The sequence below is a fragment of the Triticum urartu genome, chromosome 5A, assembly GCF_056163025.1.
Source record: "Triticum urartu cultivar PI428250 chromosome 5A, HENAU_Tu73, whole genome shotgun sequence".
Taxonomy (NCBI): domain Eukaryota; kingdom Viridiplantae; phylum Streptophyta; class Magnoliopsida; order Poales; family Poaceae; genus Triticum; species Triticum urartu.
The window spans coordinates 507443907-507463745 of record NC_141877.1 but is presented as its reverse complement, the minus strand read 5'-3'; the positions used below and the strand labels follow the sequence as shown (position 1 = coordinate 507463745).

General features: G+C 47.2%; 2 protein-coding genes across 2 annotated transcripts; both read left to right on the top strand.

The window, feature by feature from the left end:
- Positions 1-246: 246 nt before the first annotated feature.
- LOC147972320 (dehydration-responsive element-binding protein 1B-like) lies at positions 247-909 on the top strand. The gene has a single exon (XM_087523032.1). It carries the CDS (start codon positions 247-249, stop codon positions 907-909), a length of 663 nt encoding a protein of 220 aa, XP_087379158.1.
- Positions 910-7287: 6378 nt separating this feature from the next.
- Positions 7288-8559, top strand: LOC147972319 (dehydration-responsive element-binding protein 1H-like). Its single transcript, XM_087523030.1, has one exon. It carries the CDS (start codon positions 7352-7354, stop codon positions 8072-8074), a length of 723 nt encoding a protein of 240 aa, XP_087379156.1. The 5' UTR covers positions 7288-7351; the 3' UTR covers positions 8075-8559.
- Positions 8560-19839: the final 11280 nt, after the last annotated feature.

Sequence of the window (19839 nt, the reverse complement as noted above, 5' to 3'; positions counted from 1 at the left end):
CATGGTTAATTTTTTGTCTCATATCTTTACCCTAATAGGGTTTCAACCCGCACGGTACGTAGGTTATGGGTAGCATTGCCATCCCTAGATTCAAGTTATAGATACGTGCCATCCTCCTTCGTCTCGTTCTCATCCATTCCGAGCTCCAGCTCTCCAGCTCACTAGCTCTGAACATACTACTGCCTCGCTCCACGCCTACACGGCTGAACCAACACCACAACCCACTCCCGACGCTAGCTGCGAGTGATGGACACCGTTGCCGCCTGGCAGCAGTTTGAGGGGCAAGAGTACATGACGGTGTGGCCGGAGGAGCAGGAGTACCGGACGGTGTGGTCGGAGCCGCCCAAACGGCGGGCCGGGCGGATCAAGTTGCAGGAGACGCGCCACCCGGTGTACCGCGGCGTGCGCCGCCGTGGCAGGGAAGGGCAGTGGGTGTGCGAGCTGCGCGTCCCCGTAAGCCGGGGTTACTCCAGGCTCTGGCTCGGCACCTTCGCCACCGCCGAGATGGCGGCTCGCGCGCACGATTCCGCCGCGCTCGCGCTCTCCGGCCACGATGCCTGCCTCAACTTCGCCGACTCCGCCTGGCGGATGATGCCCGTCCACGCGACCGGGTCGTTCAGGTTCGCTCCCGCGCAAGAGATCAAGGACGCCGTCGCCGTCGCCCTCGAGGCATTCCAGGAGCAGCACCATGCCGACGCGTCCACGACGGAGGCGAGCGCGCCCTCCATCACCTCAAGTGACTTATCGGGGCTGGACGACGAGCTCTTGATTGATGGCATGGACGCGGGGTCGTACTACGCGAGCTTGGCGCAGGGGATGCTCATGGAGCCACCGGCCGCCGGTGCATGGCGGGAGGACCACGAACACGACGACGGCTTCGACACGCCGACGTCGCTGTGGAGCTACTAGTTCGACCGATCAAGCAGTGTAAATTTTTAGACAGTTGTTGTAGCAGTAGCTAGTGTAGCTATGTTCTTCCAGATATGGGAAGAACAGAGAGTAAGCGTCGGGGCCTATGTTTTCCCCAAATGCGAAAGCTCTCGGTTTCTACTTCCAGGAGGCCAAACTTGGGGTTCTTTCTTTATTCAATACTTTCTACTTCAAGCAGTGTAAATTTTTAGACAGTTGTTGTAGCAGTAGCTAGTGTAATGAGGAAATGGGCAGATATTTTATTTTATTTTTTGGAGAAGGAAGAAATGAGCAGTTGTAGTGCAATCATTTGCTCCACGGAGACCAACCAAATATCTTGGCAACAGAAACCAAGGTAAGGAAACGACAAATGAAAGGACGTCTCGCCTTGGGTGGTGACACAGCTCGACGCTACTCTGTTTCCGACCGGACGGCCTAACAATCTGATAAAAGTATGGTATACTTGTTATACTAGCACTCTCGTATTTTGCATCATATTTTGGTCATAGTTTCAACTAATAAAATACAATTTATATGTAGCAAAAATCATACCATTGGAAACATTATTCATATGCAAATTCAATAATACTCCCTCCATCCCAAAATAAGTACTCCCTTCATCTAGGTGTATAAGTCATCTTAGCTTGTACATCGCGACCAAGGCGTAGTGGAAAATGAGAAAACTTAATTAATTTTTTTGCTAGTTAATAGCATTGCATGCAATGAATTAACCACTGCATGTCATGTTTGAAAGTCTTAAGTCATTAAAAGCATGCATGACCCACAACTCTTATTGGTTGATATGTCACGAAACAAGAAACGGAGAAGGAGTTAATGTATTGTGCGTAAGTGTTTTGGGATTGTTTGGTTTTCGTAAGATGACTTACGCACCTAGATGGTGGGAGTATCTCATCTTTGTACTAACTTTAGTACAAAGTTGTACTACAGTGACAACACTTATTTTGGGACGGAAGGAGTATAATTTTTTATGACATGATTAACATTTTGCTAGTCAAATTTTGACCCAAATAATGGGGACTAATATAAATATGGGTACACTATTAGGTACAGTTTATTTCCCTCGATTGGTTCTTCGCCATAATGGGAATGGATTGATGTTACCCGTTGGGACATTGGTCCGACCCAAAATTTCAAGGCCATTGGCCCTTTATGGGTCGGATTGGTATGAAAATTCGTCCACGGCATTGGACACCCCTTGAGACACATTAATCCTAAGGGGGTCTCTCCCAATAGCTCCATGATCTTTCGGTCTAGGCCTAAGTGTTTAGGCTTCTAATTAGACAACCTCTTCGGTCTAATTTGTCTAATAGAATTAGACTCCTAATTGGATGAGAAGAGCCTCTAGGCTTTCTCTCTCTCTAGTTTTCTTTGAGTCCTAGACGTCGAAGCTCTGCTGATTACTACTTTGGAATGCCTGGATACCTTACGGGGGTTGTCTATTTTGCCTCTTGATTGGTGGATCATCTCATGGCTGGAAGGTGTAACCAAGATGTGGGAATCCTCGCGCTTCACCGACTTCTTCACTGCTTTCTCTACTTTGCTCGTCGGTGAGTTTGGTCGTTACCGCCATCTTCATAGTGTTCTGGGTGTGATCATCTAGCATAACTTTTTTGTTGCATAGAACATTCCCCTACATGAACTAGCCTGATCATTACGTATTTTGGATCCTCTAAATGATTGGAAGCGTCATGAAATGCACATGTATTTCGTCATCTCACGTATGGCGTCTAAAACCCTGGTTAGGCACAATGCTAGACAAATAGCATGTCAGAGTAATTGAAATGCAGCGACTTACTAGAACATGTTGTACACGCTCTGCGTTGCTCCTCCTTTTGTTGCGATGTTCGATGAAGGTGCTCCCTAGATCATGTACTCGGAAATCTTGTACTTTTCATTGTTGCACCCCTCTTTATGTTGACACAACTAATTTGAGATTTCCTTACATGATAATACATTGCATATCCTTGCACATAATTAAACCACCAATTAGTGATTGCGTGCCTCATATAAACTAGCCATGACTTTGTGTAATGACTTAGACACACTCTTAGGGACCCCAATGAAGTGTCTAGCCTTCCTTTATGATACCTATGACTTTGTGTAATGTATGACTGAAGAAAATATGCTCTAGAGGTAATAATAAAGTTGTTAATTTATACTTCCTTATTCATGATAAAGGTTTATTATTCATGCTAGAATTGTATTGATCAAAAACTTAAATACATGTGTGAATACATAAACAAATACCATGTCCCTAGTGAGCCTCTACTAGACTAGCTCGTTGATGAAAGATGGTTAAGGTTTCCTAACCATAGACATGTGTTGTCATTTGATAACGAGATCACATCATTAGGATAATGATGTGATGGACAATACCCATCCGTTAGCTTAGCACAATGATCGTTCAGTTTTATTGCTATTGCTTTCTTCATGTCAAATACATATTCATTCGACTATGAGATTATGCAACTCCCGGATACCAGAGGAATACCTTGTGTGTTATCAAACGTCACAACATAACTGGGTAATTATAAAGATGCTTTACAGGTTTCTCCGAAGGTGTTTGTTGAGTTGGCATAGATCGAGATTAGGATTTGTCACTCCGAGTATCGGAGAGGTATCTCTGGGCCCTCTCGGCAATACACATCATAAGCTTGCAAGCAAATGACTAAGGAGTTAGTCATGAGGTGATGTATTACGGAACGAGTAAAGAGACTTGCCAGTAACGAGATTGAACTAGGTATGAAGATACCGACGACCGAATCTCGGCCAAGTAACATACCGAAGGACAAAGGGAATTACGTATGTTGTCATCCAGGTTCGACCGAAAAAGATCTTCGTAGAATATGTAGGAACTAATATGGGCATCCAGGTTCCTCTATTGGTTATTGACCGGAGAGGTGCCTCGGTCACGTCTACATAGTTCTCGAACCCGTAGGGTCCGCACGCTTAACGTTCGTTGACGATATAGTATTATATGAGTTATGTGATTTGGTGACCAATTGTTGTTCGGAGTCCCGTATGAGATCACGGACATGACGAGGAGTCTCGAAATGGTCGAGAGGTAAAGATTGATATATAGGACGATGATATTCGGACACCGGAAGTGTTCCTGAGGGTACCAGATACTTATCGGGTCACCGGAAAGGAGTTTCCGGCACCCCGACAAAGATATGGACCTTATGGGCCAAGTGAGGGAACACACCAACTTTGGTGCGCCCCTAAAGAGGCTAGCCCTATGAGAAGGAGAAGGAAATAGGGGAGGGCAAGGAAAGTGTGGATTAGGATTCCTACTTCCTTTCCCCTCGGTTATATATGGCAGTGGGCACGCGGCTTGGGAGGGACTCCAAGTAGGTTCTTCCTACTCTGGCGCCTCCTATGGCTGCTACTCCCTTCCTCCCACCTATATATATATATATATGAGGAGGGGGTCACGAAGCACATACCAGACAATTGCCTAGCCATGTGCGGCGCCCCCCCCTCCACCGTTTACACCCCTGGTTATATTTTCGTAGTGCTTAGGCGAAGCCCTGCGAGGACCACCACACCATCAGCGTCACCACGCCGTCGTGCTGACGGAACTCATCTACAACCTCGACACCTTGCTGGATCAAGAAGGCGAGGGACGTCACCCAGCTGAACGTGTGCAGAACTCAGAGGTGCCGTACGTTCGGTACTCGATTGGTGGAGCTCGAAGAAAGTTCGACTACATCAACCGCGTTGTGAAACACTTCCTCTTTTGGTCTACAAGGGTACGTACACACACTCTCCCTCTCGTTGCTATGCATTTCCAAGATAGATCTTGTGTGAGCGTAGGAATTTTTTTAAAATTGCATGCTACATTTCCCAACAATGACGTATAGATCTCTAATTTAGTAGGCAAAAGTGATAATCACTGGCTACACACCTGGATTACAATTCAAAAATAGTAGCAAAGCATGCTGTGAGGCACACAAGAATACAAAAGAGAGACACACTTATAAGATCATAGCTATGATTCGGTCCCAAATTTTGGTTGGTCAAGGTGATAGATCCATAAGAAATATCGTCCTTGCTACAATTGCCAGCTCCATAAGATGCAAGAGCGACCGTTAGTATATTAGAATTATAGCAAGCAGGTGATGCTAGTTGGGTTTAAAGGCGACAAGTAACTAGGTCGCGTCGGTGTCTGGGCATCGTGGGAGACAATGGGGATCAAATTAGAGTCGTCGAGGGTGTTGCTGCTGCAGTGGTTGTCGGGGTATGGGAAGGAGATCTAGGGTCGTGAACGAGGGCGTCGGTGAAGTAGCTCTGATATTGAACGATGGTGTCGACGAAGTGGCGTCTGTGGACGAGGGCGTCGGTGAAGCGGCTCTGTTAGGTGGACAATGGTGTCGACGAAGCGGATCCGAGGTCGTGGACGATGGCATCGATGAAGCGACTCCGGTAGGGTGGATGATGGTGTTGACAGATCTGCGGTCGTGTACGAGGGCGTCGGTGAAGCAGCACTGATATGGTAGACAATGGGGTCGATGAAGTGGCTCCAGTGCGTTGTAGGAATGGGCCGGGTGCAGATGCGCTGCGGGGGATGAGAGTCCCGGCGAAGCAAATCCCGTGCGGTGGACAAGATCGGCGCTGAATGTGCTGTACAATGGTGGATGATTGGTCAAGGGTTCCCAGGGTAGGGGTGGGAGGCGTAGAAGCGGCCGCTAAAGTAGATCTAGCGAGGTGGACGATGGTTGAATAGGCTATGGTACAGTGGTGGATGGACATTAGAGGGTTTTGAGAGGGGTGAGGAGTAGAAGCGCCGATGAACTACAGACGACGTGTAGGAGTCATTTTTGCAGGAAGGGGGGGGGGAGGGGTTGAGAAAATAAGGATTGTTTGTCATATGATGGGGGAGAACATGAACATGAACTTACCAAAGCAGCCCGGCTTTTTTTATGTAATGTGCATTTTTCTTCTCATACCCAAGATAGAAGGGGAATTTTGTGTGCTCCAATCAAAATCGCGAAATATTTCGATGAAGTAGATTTTACAGCCGGTGGGATATTTCGTATCTAATTCAACTTATTTTTATTTTGGACAGTGATGCAACAGGAACACGGTGGCCCGTGACTGTGTGCACGGAGCACACTTCAGCAATAACATACTTATCTAGTTGACCTTAGAAAAAGACAATAACTTGCATGATGCAACGAGAACTTGGTACGATCATACAGGCATATGGCCGATCATATGGTGTAATTGAGACACGTTCATAAACAACACAGTATATGCTATGCCTATGTATTTCTTGTAAAAAAAATATAATGTTCTGCCATTGGTTGTTTATTGTAAACTAAATACATTGACATGTTAGTTTCGAATATATGGTACAATAACAATCGGTAATATCCGTTTAATTGAAATATGAATATTAAAGTCCACTACTTAAATTATAATCTCATATGATTTCATGCCTTTCATTTTATTTATTACAATTTTTATTTTTTTCAGAAAAACTTTTAATCTATTCATCTTCAATCATGGCAGTACAACGCACATTCAAAATAATAAAAATTACATCCAGATCCGTAGACAATATAACGACGACTACAAGCACTGAAGCGAGCCGAAGGTGCGCCACAGACATCGCCACTCCATCGCCGGAGTCGGGCACAACTTATTGTAGTAAACAGTCCGGAAGTCGTCGTGCTAAGGCCTCATGGGACCAGCGCATCAGAACAGTAACTGCCACAGATAAAGAATAACGTAGATCGAAAGGATCCAACCCTTTTGAAATTGTTTCGATTGCTTACCACACTAGTTAATGTGTACGTGTAATGCACGTTAGTTTGAAAGTATATTAAGTGTATGCGGATATTAAGTAGGATATTATTTACGTGTTATTATGTGATTAGCATTATATTTGGTATGAAATTAACTGCACGCTAAACATGTTGAGCGCTTGACATTGAAGCAGTCTAGATCGTTAGATTGATATGATTTAATGATCGAGATTAATTGGATCCATCCTTTTGCGTCTTTTTATATTGGTATATAGATATAGATGTGTCACGTGGTTCGAAAGAACCCAACTCAAAGACAGACAAACGTTTATTACAGTCTCCATTGAATTTAAATACGAATATTTAGTCGTTAGTTTAAAATTGAACCTCATATAATTGAACAGTCCGCCGAACAAATTTGTCATTTGACGCTGCAGAGTGCAAAACCCCGAGACATCGACCTGGAGCCACGCGTCCAACGGAGAACAGTCCAACGAAGCAGACCACAGGCTGTCCCGCGCCAACGGGCGACGCGTGGTACAAAGCTATAAATAAGCACACTCCATGGTCTAGGCACGGTATACTCACAAGCCCAGCAAGGTAGCAGCAATCATACTCCAGCCAGCCAGCCGTACACGTAGCAGGTAGCACCACCACCTTCCTCGCCAGCAATGGACACGGCCCCCGAGCACAACTGCAGCTCGCCGGCTTCCTCGCCGTCCTCGCAGGGGCAGGTGATGCCGACGTCGCCCACGTCGCCGACGCCGAAGCGCCCCGCGGGGCGCACCAAGCTCAAGGAAACACGCCACCCGGTGTACCACGGCGTGCGCCGCCGGGGCCGCAACGGCCGGTGGGTGTGCGAGATGCGGGTGCCCGGGAAGCGCGGCGAGCGGCTCTGGCTCGGCACGCACGTCACCGCCAAGGCGGCCGCGCGCGCGCACGACGCAGCCATGCTCGCGCTGCACGGCCGCTCCGCCGCGCGCCTCAACTTCCCTGACTCCGCGTGTCTTCTCGCCGTGCCCTCCTCTCTCTCTAGCCTGGCAGACGTCAGGCGCGCCGCCATCGGGGCCGTCGTGGACTTCCTGCGCCGGCAGGCCACGATCGCTGGCGCCAGGGCTGCCGACGTAGTTCCCGTCAACGGGGTCGCCTCCGTAGCGCCCGCGCCGGGCAATGCCAGGTCGTCGGCGACGTCGTCCCAGCAGCCTTGTGCCAATGCTGAGTCCGAGGCGCCTGACGCATTGCGCGGCGGCCTGCCGGAGCTCCACACTTCCGGGGAAATGGACGTGAGCACGTACTACGCGGACCTTGCGCAGGGGCTTCTCCTGGAGCTGCCGCCACCGGCGGCCAGCGACTGCAACGACGGCGGAGATGATGCGGTGCTATGGAGCCACTGATACCGGTAACCTTCTCCGGTGGATTTTTTCTGTTTTCTTGTTGAAAAAGCGCTCCGTGGGGCTATCATCACCCATCGCTACATCAGCATAATAAAATCACGGAACATCTGTGCGCATCAAACCGTGCTCACATGACAACATATACTTGACATAGATGGACAAGCAAGCGGTACGGTTCTTCATTCTCCTAAAAAGACGAACTGGCAAAGCGAAAGACATGGATGTTGGTCCGGAAGTAGGTGCCGTGTGATTACCATAACAAGCGACGTCCACCAGAAGATGTGGTCGACACAAGCCCATCCATTCCATAACAGCACAGAATATACACTTCTGCTTTCCCTTTCCATTTTAGTATAAATGAATGTATAACTTCCCAGAGTTCGGTTTCATTTTTGAAATGATCGCTATCGCTTTACGCTAGCTGTTCCCTATGGCCTCAGTGCGGTGGGTCACGCCTGTGAGCGAAGAAGCAGTTGGGACCTGTGGTACGGTATGTGTCACGCTCTCCCTTGCTCATACTGTACTACTTCCTACTCCATCCGTTTCTAAATATTTGTCTTTTTAGAGATTTACTTCCTACTCCATCCGTTTCTAAATATTTGTCTTTTTAGAGATTTCAAATAGACTATCACATAAAGATGTATATGGACATATTTTACAGTATAGATTCATTTATTTTGCTCCATATGTAGTTATTTATTGAAATATCTAGAAAGACAAATATTTAGGAACAGAGGGAATAGAGGCCAATGAGTCACAACATTCCAAGATGTGATTTACTAAGATATTTATGTGGCCTCAGTTAGATATTTGTTGTGCATTGGAATGGTTTGTCTTGTGTCAAGTGCAGGTACACGACGTCAGTTTTATTCACCGTGTTTGCTAAATCTCTGATGCGTGAAATTTTTTTTAGGGTTAGTCACTGTCCGCTTTGAGCGAGACTGAAAGGCCGAACGTTGTGAGGAGCCACAGCAACGAGCGTCGGCCATGGCGAGGCCTAGCTGTGAACGAGGAAAAGGCGACATGAGCGAGTATGAAACTTGACGGCATGGGATTAATCTGAGATAACATCACTAAGGCTAACTCAAGGTGATCCCGTAAAATTAGAGGAGCAAAATGACGGAATAAACTTAGTGAAGGATTTTTAGTCCAATAAATTTTGGTGGGACCTAGACGAACTCCTAAATTAAGCGGAGCAAATTGCAAATATTCAAAGTTCAACATAGATTTTATTTAAACAACCAAAATTCGATACATAATGTGCATAATCATCCGCCGAAACATAGTCTAGTTTTCAAACCTAAACATGAACTTGAACTTAAAACTAAACATGAACTCAAACTAAAACCTTAATCGTCATCCTTATAGAGGGCGAGTCAATCTGCCCGTGAAATCCCAACACTCATGGGGTCCGGCCTTGTGCCGTTGTCGTCGCTATTGGGAAAGATCCTCTGCCATTCTTCAACGTCAAAGTCGCCACCGCCGTCCAGCATGTCGTCCGAGAGGACGATGACCTCCCCGTTAGGCGCGCGCTTCGCCTCTGCGAGGATCTTGCGCTCCGCCTCCACCCGCTCGGGGTACTAACGGTGGAGGTATGCCGTGTACTCCTCGTTGAAGAGCCGGCAGAATGGGGCCGCATCGCCGCAGCAGTGGCGGCTTGAGGACGCGCCCACGCTGCGCTCGTGGCGGCGTGGATCCGCGCTGCGGATGGGCGGCAGGGAACAGTGGCCACGCGCTCCGACCATTCGGCGGAGGGGATGGCGTGGAACGTTTGGGGGGGGGGGGGGGGGGGAGGGGGTCGCCACATGCGGGGATGGAGGAGGAGGACATGCAGAGGAGGATGAGATTTTTTACACCACCGGATAAGCGGTGGAGAAAAAATTATCCTTCTCCATGGGTTTTAGGGGTTCGGCTAGGTCCCAGCTAGAGTCGTAAAACCAGATTTTTACTCCTCTATCCAATTATATGGGATCAGCTATGGTTGGCCTAAATTCTCAAACAAAAACAAGACAACATGACCAAATAAAACTGGCGTGGTAGCATAATGTGTAGCTTTTATCACAAGGATGTGTCTACGACTAAACGTTTGAATTTTCGAATGTCATTTTTTACACCTCCTAATGTGACTCATATGCCCATATGTTTGGGAGCTGGTTGAGCGGTTTACAGTGACGGAGCTGGCCAGGATTTGGATATGGTACGGTCCACCAAGTTGATGAAACAAAAATATCTATCACGAAAAAAACAAGTATGGTATGGTCCAACAGTGGCTGCGTATTAGTATTAGTTACAGTTTACCTCTACAACCGCCAATAAAAAAAATATAATTTCATTGGGAGATAACTTAGCTGCTACTCCTCTTTCAATGCAAATTATCATGCAGTGCTGAAGCAAGTTCTGTACCATTTTACTTTGAAGATGTGTCCTGAAAAATTCATAGCCAAAAAATCTCGTTCCTAATCCTTTTGTCCAATCGGCAATTAATGGCAATATCATTAGTTTTTTATGTGTCTTACTGGCAAGAGCTGAAATCTAAGTATAATTTTCGCACATACGAGATGAGAATTAAGAGATATTAGTAGTAGAAATATAGCTGGAGTGCTAAGAGCATTTCCAACGCTAACCCGCAAATTTACTCCTGTATCCGTCCACGGACAAGGAGGGACTAGTCCGCGGACACGAATACGGGAGGCGTTCATCCAATGCTGCCTGCATACATTTCAAACAACTTATCGACAAACCGGATGAAGATCATGCAAACACGAAGGATATCATATAAACCGGAAGAGATTCATGCAAACACGTGGATTTTCATTACATTTCGAACACTTAGAAAAAAACCCTGATCCTAAACCTATCCTACGGCGGCCGGCCATCATCCACTTTCTTTATGTTCCACCTCGGCGAGCACCTCCTCCATCCTCCGTTTCCATGAGCACCGTTGGTAAGACCCGTGAAGTGAAGGTACGGTCTCCGGCGAGAAAGAGTAGAACGCGGTAGACAGACTAGCCCACATGGGACACAAGGCCCTGCCTCCTCCCATGCCTTACTCATTCTCGGAGGGGTCCATGACCAGTCCGTAGCTGGTGGACGTGAGGTCCACAATGGAGATGGTGGCGCTGGCATTGTCCAACCAGGCCGCCCAATAGTTCGTCTGCTCTGTGGCTGGCTGCAATGGGGAGCGGCCGCTCTACAATGGCATGAATGGGGACAACTGGCGCCGACAGGGAACGCGCGTGGGCGAGGGATGGCGGTTTTGGTTGGCCATGCTGGTCAGAAGCGGGCGTGACTGCTGTCCGGAAGCCCGCAAAGTCCCCACATTTGTCTATGATTTGTGAGAGAAAGTGCATCCGAACCGTCTTACGGACCAACGCAGGAAGCACAATACGTTCGAATCATACGGTCTGGACGATTACATATAATTTAAGAGTCAACGTAGGAGATGCCCTAACAACTGCAATCTGCGGGATCGATGTCGCGTGGACGATGCTTCCGCTTGATATAGTCTGAATCTAGTCGCGAGGAAGAAGGGCAGGAGGTAGCAGGCCACAGCCGGCAACACAAATCGCAGTCATACGCTAATCACGGGAGATCTTCATCAAGCCTGGGACTAGGAGCCAAGGAGGAAGGATCCGGCTTGCCTGCTCCCTCCCCGTGCTCCCATCCATGCTCCCACCTCATCCTACGACTGTTTTTTTCCTTTTTCCTTTCTAATCTAATCATCTCCCCCCTGATTTCAAGAGGGTGGGGTCGGGCCTTATTTCGTTCCAATCAAATCAAGCCACGTATGCGAGGGGGGCAGGCAAGTCTCGTCCGAGGAGGAATGTGCTTTCTCGTGGACCTTCTCTTTTTTCAGATACTCCCACATTTTCACAATGTAGTGCATATTTGGTTTTTTAGAAAGCTAAACATATCTACGTTTGATCACGTTTATAGAATAAACTATCAACGTCTATAATATTAACTATTAAAAAAATAAATATACACTTACTGATGAATCTAATAATGCTAGTTTTGGATTTTGAATGTTTATTGTTTCCTACAATCTTGGTCAAACATAGACTTGTTTTACTTTCTAAAACCAAAAAAATGCTAAAGCTTATGTTGTTTCTTGCTTGAACAGTCCGAGGGGGGGGGGATGACCACGTGAATTTGATCACATTCAAAGAAAATATTGATCAAGTTTATAAGGGAAACCGACTGAAAATCTTTATACCCTTTGAGGAAAACAAATCGAAAACAATATAGCCTGAGGGGCAATACAACCTGCTGAAGTAAGAAAAAAGGAAACACAAAACTCAACCCCCCGCCCCTATAGTTATAGCACACCGCAAAACCTAACTACCACAGAATAGGTGGAAGGGTGTGCAACACAACTTATGACATAACCATGAATAAAGCATAACTAGTATGACAACAAAGGGGCTCTCTCAGAGGTCGCCGAGAGAGAACACCACCAACAACAACGACGAATTTGTTGATAAAGGGTAACACAAGCTTCCAGCAACAATGAGTTGCACCGTTACCCATCCCAAGCCATCCAATGCGCAACATTAGGGGCATTCCCCTGGCGGGGTGAGACTAACAAAGGGGAAGTCATGGGCTCGGCCAGCATGCACAGAGAGAGTGACAATACGTCGTTGAGAGGAAGGGTTAGTTGGTAGGAAGAGCGCAGTAATGAGCTAACAGAGGGTGTGTGCGAGAGGAAAAATTTCTCGACCAAGGCGACAGATTTTAAATGGAGGGTCCACACAACCAAAGTTGATGAGAATAAAGGATCCAAACAGAAGCTAGACATAGTGTTGTAAAGCTCAATGACGAGAAAATGAGATCACACTAGTAGAGAAAATGGCCAGTCACAGCTTTAATTGGTGGCACGCCATTTCCCAATCAACGCCATCACTATTTTTTCAAATAGTGGTGGCGTTGACATATTTGGTATGCCAGCTTTATAATGTTAGTGCTATCTGAAAGGATCGAGAAGAGGTGTCTAGAGGGGGGGGGGGGTGAATACACTCTTAACAAAGAAAAGTAGCAGTTTTTAATTTCTTCAAGTTAAGGTGGAGTTTTATCACAAGTTTAAACATTCACAATACATTCAAGCAAGCATGACAAGAGTATATGAGCAGCGGAAAGTAAAGCATGCAATTTGCAAGAAAGTAAATGAATGGGATTGGAGTGTGCAAACGCAATTGGAGACACGGAGATTTTTGGCGTGGTTCCGATAGGTGGTGCTATCGTACATCCACGTTGATGGAGACTTCAACCCACGAAGGGTAAAGGTTGCGCGAGTCCACGAAGGGCTCCACCCACGAAGGGTCCATGAAGAAGCAACCTTGTCTATCCCACCATGGCCATCGCCCATGAAGGACTTGCCTCACTAGGGTAGATCTTCACGAAGTAGGCGATCTCCTTGCCCGTACAAACTCCTTGGTTCAACTCCACAATCTTGTCGGAGGCTCCCAAGTGACACCTAACCAATCTAGGAGACACCACTCTCCAAAAGGTAATAGACGGTGTGTTGATGATGAACTCCTTGCTCTTGTTCTTCAAATGATAGTCTCCCCAACACTCAACTCTCTCTCACTGATTTGGATTTGGTGGAAAGATGATTTGAGTGGAAAGCAACTTGAAGAAGGCTAGAGATCAAGATTCATATGGTTGGAATGGAGTATCTTGGTCTCAACACATGAGTAGGTGGTTCTCTCTCAGAAAATGTATGCTGGAAGTGTAGGCACATTCTGATGGCTCTCTCCACAAATGACGAGTGGGTGGAGGGGTATATATAGCCTCCACACAAAATCTAACCGTTGCACACAAATCACCAAACTCGGTGGGACCGAATAATGAAACTCGATCATACCGTTTTAGTTCAAAATGTGAACGTTAGGCTTTTTCGGTGGGACCAGTATGATCAACTCGGTGGGACCGATGTGCTAGGGTTAGGGTAAAACCTCATCTCGGTTTGACCGATTACACAAACTTGGTGGGACCGATTTTGGTAATAAGCAAAACAGAGAGTTGGTCAAGAAAACTTGGTGGGACCGATTGCATATCTCGGTGGGACCGAAATTATTGCAGTAGGTAATAGAGAGTTTGCAAGCCCATCTCGGTGAGACCGAGATCCCATTGGTGAGACTGAATCGATTAGGGTTTCTGGTTGTGTCTATGTCAAGTGAACTCGGTGGTGCTGGTTAGATCAAATCGGTGGGGCCGAGTTTGAATTTTGGTTTGGGACATATGTGGATATGATAAAGTGGTTGAGGGCTTTGGAGCATATCACTAAGCACTATGAGCAAGCAAGCCACACCTCATCCCCTTTTAATAGTATTGGCTTTCCTATGGACTCAATGTGATCTTGGATCACTAAAATGAAAATGTAGATTCTTGAGATTTTGAGCTTGAGCCAATCCTTTGTTCTTAGCATCATGCAGGGGTTCCACACTAGTAGAAAAGGGCCATTTGTCTCGGTTCATAAGGCCCATCTGTCCCGGTTGCGGAACCGAGACTAAAGGGTCGTTACTAATGCCCTTGGCCTTTAGTCCCGGTTCTTATACGAATCGGGGCAGATGGGCCTCCACGTGGCCGCTGTGGCGAGCCCAGGCAGGAGGGCCTTTAGTCCCGGTTGGTGGCACTAACCGGGACCAATAGGCATCCACACGTCAGCTGTTCAGGGGCTAGGGTTTTTGTTTTTTTTCTGAAAGGGGGGGGGTGGATTTGGGGGTTTGTATGGTTAATTAAGGTGTTTCATATATTGTGTTAGGTAGCTAATTAATTAATGGAGAGAAGTGTCCTCTCTTATCTCTGTGCTTGGTCGACGCTACGTACTATACGTATAGAGAGGCCCTCGACACGCTAGCTAGTAAGAAAATGAAGGAAACCATTAAGTATAGAAGTTCGTCATGCATACCGAGAGAAGTGATCGACCTCTCCTTCTCCGAGAGATTAGTCGAATAACAGGTTTTCGTATTATCTATCCGACGCTACTGGCTACATACATATATAATATGTAAGATCTGTTACAATCCCCTAGCATCTGAAATCAAGTTCCACATGGTATTCTCCGGCTTTATTGATGACGTGGTCAAGAAATAATCCCGCTAATTCCTCTTGAATTGCTTTCATGCGATCTTCTAGTAGGAGTTCATTCCGCATCTCCCATGTCCAATTTGAAGAAGGGGGTTAATACATATATCTGAATGAAACTCAACAGAAATGATGGTGTAATAAAATGAAATTGTGAATATTATTGCTTACGGACATCAAATTGTCTTTTAGAGTAGCCCCGCTTATCTTTGCAAGTCACGTTGTAGATGAACTCGCACACGTAGTATCCACAATAACCATTCCCTTGTTCCTGCCACAAGCACTTTACGAGAAATAGAGGTAAATCAAACTGATAATGAAGCATTATAAATGGCATTGATAAATGTAGCTAGAATCAATGGGATCGAGATGCGCGGAACTAGCTAGCTAGTACTACTTACTTTCGGGTATGTCCATCGCAGCTCCCCCGGCAGTCCCGGAGCTTGTGCGGTGAATACTTTCCAAACCCTGCGAGACAAAGAAAACAATTACTTGATATCAGGAAATGAACAAAAAGTTGTCGATATGGTGCGATAATGATCGATTGAACTTACTTCTCGAGCATTTTAGTCATGTGCGCATAGGTCTTGGGAGATTTTTGTCTCGAGTCTAAGACGGTTACTAGTCCCTGCTCAAGCTTAATCTCCAGGAGAATATAGTGGAAGCTGCGCACGCATGCATAACTCATCAATTACATTACTATAACCTCGCTCGAGTAATAAGGGAAACCGAATATGCACAAGACAGTAACACTCTCGAAGTTGTAAGGAAAGAGTATTTTATCTTTGTTTTGATTTATTATCAATGATTTGAGCAAGTTGGCCTCAGCATCATCGGCTTTCTTTTCAACCTCAAATTGATCTATGAGATTTGTGTTAACGAACCCAATATCATACATTTCTGCTTTTCTGCACTCGACGATCTTCAGTCTGCATAATATAGTGAGGATAATCATATATACATGCAATGAAAGAGCTGAGCTATATATAGCGACTTAATGACAGAAGTAGTACTTACAGATAGTAGCAACTGACCGTTAATTTATGGAGAGCCTTTTGATTGAACCACTGGAAGAACTCCTCAAATGGAATAGTGAACAAATCAATTCCAGCGAGGTCGCGCTCCTCTTTAACTCTCAGATACAAAGTATCTGCCCCCTCAGACTCTCTGCAGGTTTTCATGTACCAATCATGGAACCTTCGCATAATCGTTGTTAGAGATTTTTCATCTTTGGCAAGAGGCTTCCCGTAATGGTATTGGTGTTTTTCCACCTCCAAGAAATCATAATGTACATCGTCGGGTAGGTAATCTTCAAGATTGCTATAACCGGGCACCATCCCCGGATCATTAGCGACGATATCGCTAGACACCTTGAGCGGGGGGCACGATTGGTCCGCTTGTTCGCCGAGCTGGGCATTTTTTTTCCCAACTAATCGTTCTGCTAACCTTCGATCACTAATAGTATTTCCCGACCGCTCCGCTTCGATATATACCTTTGCAGTAATGCACTCATAGTTGTTTTTCAGCGGAGACTTTGGTGGTTTCCTCATGGCATCGATAGTGCGCTTTGCTTTCACCCGGTCTACCTTCTCCTCCGGAGGTGGATGTCTCTTTGCTTTCACCCCTTCAAAGAAGTCCTTCACTTCTTTTTCCACGATCTTCGCGTTTTCTTCCACGGTCCTCTCGTATGGTAACTTCTCTAGAGGCTTGAGAGGTGGACCGAATCTGTATTGCCTCCCGCCTCTGGATGTACTGCTAGACGCCGGAGCAGACGGAGCGGATGCGGCTGTCTTCTTTCATGCTTTCTTATGAGGCAGAGGAGAAGGACTACGACGCGCCGGAGCAGCCGGGGCGGCGGCGGGTCTCTTCCGCCCTTGTTGGCGAGGCGGAGAAGGAGGAGGCTGGTGGCTGCTCGGGCGTGCCGGCGCAGGCGGAGAAGGAGGCGAGTGCCGCCACGCGCCGGAGAAGGAGGCGAGTGCCGCCACGCGCCGGAGAAGGAGGAGGCTGGTGGCTGCTCAGGCACGCCGGCGTAGGCGGAGAAGGAGGCGGAGTGCCGCCACACGTCGGAGAAGGAGGCTGAGTGCCCTGATCACTCGCCGGAGGAGGAGGCGGTGGAGGAGGCGGAGTGCCCTGACTCGCCTGAGGAGCAGGAGGAGGTGGAGGCGTCCAGTTCGGAAGGTTGATGAGCTCCTTCCGCCATAGGCATGGAGTCTTCAGACAAGAACCCAGCCGAGTCTCCCCGTCACCCGTAGGGTGGTCAAGATGGAGGTCCTTAAATACTTCTGTGATTCCATCCACCATCACCCTAGCATATCCTTCTGGAATCGGCCGACAGTGAAAAGTTGCGCCAGGTTCAGGAGGTGCAACAGAGCCAACAGCCGCCTTAACTTTAAATTCCACCCACTGCATCATAAGGTGGCAATTCTGAGACTCCGTGATAGCATCCACGGGGTAGCTAGAAGGATCTGTGAAGACAGGCTCCTGAAGCAGCTCTGTGGAAGCCACGCTGCTTCTCTGCTGAGATGGCGGGGTAGCTTCGGGTGTAGCAGCTTCGGCAGGTCGCGCGCTGCGGCCTTGTCTCATTCCTCTAGCGCTTGTACCCTTGTGTGCTGCGCCTGTAGTTGGGTCAACTCCTTTTTCTTCTTCCTCTCCCGGCGTTTGTAACCGCCTGCGTCGGGAAATCCAGCCTTCCACGAAAGGGAGCCTGGCATGCCTCATGTCCGTCCGGGGTGCTCAGGATTCCCGAGGGCCTCTATGAGCTTGTCGTTCTCTCTGTCCGGAACGAACGTCACTTGCTATGCCTTTTCGATATACTACTGAAGCTTCTCGATGGGTGTGTTCAGCTGCTCGTTGGTCCAAACGCACTTCCCTGTTACAGGGTTCAATTTTCCCCCAACCCCGAAGAACCAAGTCCTGCAACAGTCTGGCCAGCGTCGCGTCTCTGGTTCGATCCCTTTATCAATGAGGTTATTCTCAGCCTTGTCCCACAACGGCCGGGCTTTCAGGTAGCCACCTGACCCCGTGCGATGGTGATGCTTCTTCTTTGCAGCATTTTTCTTGTTTGTCGCTGACATCTTCGCTGCTCTCTCAGATTTCTTTTTGGTGACAAATGCGGGCCACTGATCTTTGATGTTCTCAAATCGGCCGATGAATTCTGGAGTCTTGTCTTGGTCGACAAACGATGATTTCAGCTCATTCTTCCACCTCCTGAATAGCTCAGCCATCTTCTTAAGAGCATAAGCCTTGATCATTGGCTTTTTAACTGGATTCTCCAGACCCTCCTCTGGCGGGAAGGTGAAATTTTCCTGCAGCGCGGTCCATTGATCAGCTTTCTGCCTATCGCTGACATAACACCCCTGAGAGTCTTTGTCCTTAGGCTTCAACCATTGCTCGATGCTGATCGGGATCATGTCCCTAACTAGAACCCCACATTGAGCATTAAATTTTTGCTTGGTCCAGAGGGGTTCAATCGGTTGGCCAGTGCGATCAATTTCGATGATCGTGTACCTTTCATCCGAGCGCAACTTTCTCTTCGGGCCTCATCTCGTTACCAAAGTGTTGCTCGATCCGGAGGGCTAGAAAAGAAGAAAAAGAAGAGAGTTAATATGTGTACATACCAAAAACAATTAATGCATCAATTAGCTATAGTCAGCACATGCTTAATTAATTAATATATATACCTGGCCGGACTCCGTTCGGTCACCGGAGCCGTCATCACGTGTCCTTCCCCCTCCATTCGGTCACCGGAGCCGTCATCACGGTGTCCTTCCCCCTCCATTCGGTCACCGGAGCCATCATCACGGTGTCCTTCCTCCTCCATTGTTTGATCATCATCGTAGACTGCTTCTTCATCCTGTCTTTCCAGACCAGCGGGCATGTGTCGTTGAGAAACGACAAGACGGCATCACTTCCGTGTGCGATTATCTCCCCCAACACCACTTCTTGTGCTTCGTCTCGGGGGTGCGAATCCATAGTTTCTACAAATATTTACAACATGGCAATTATTATTCAAACATGACCGATGGATATATTAGTGGCAAATGTTGAACTAGCTAGATAAGCACAATAAGGAATCATATTAGTGGCCTGGCCTCGACGCTTCTCTAGGGTTTGGGGTGGCCTCGACGACAATGCTCTTTTAACTTGGTAAATTTGGGTGGCCTCGAGATAGTTTGTCGGGTAGGGGCGCGACGGGAGGGGGTAGGAGACCGACATCGTTTTTCCCTAGGGTTTGGGTGTCCTCGAGATTTTTGGTCGAGCGAGAGGGCCCGGGGGGGGGGGGGGTGCTCCCGTGGTATAAGTTATCACGGTCGAGAGGGGGTATATATATCGACCGCCCCTCAGGTCGAAGTTATCCGTAAGGGGGTTATATCGACAACGATGACATACATACATGGGAAAATAATGTTATTGGGGAGGGGGTATATCGACCCGCCCCTCGTGTTGAAGTTATCGGGAGGGGGTATATCGACAACGACATACCCGATAAAAAAATAAGAAGACGAAGAAGAAATAAAAAGAGGAGAAGAAGAAAGGAATAGAGGAGAAGATCGAAGAAAAAAAACAAGAAGAAAAAAGAGGAGAAGAAGAAAGGAATAGAGGAGTCTTCTTTTTCTTCTTTGTTCCTCTTCTTATTTATTTCTCCTCTTCTTCCTCTCCTCTTCTTCTCCTTTCTTCCT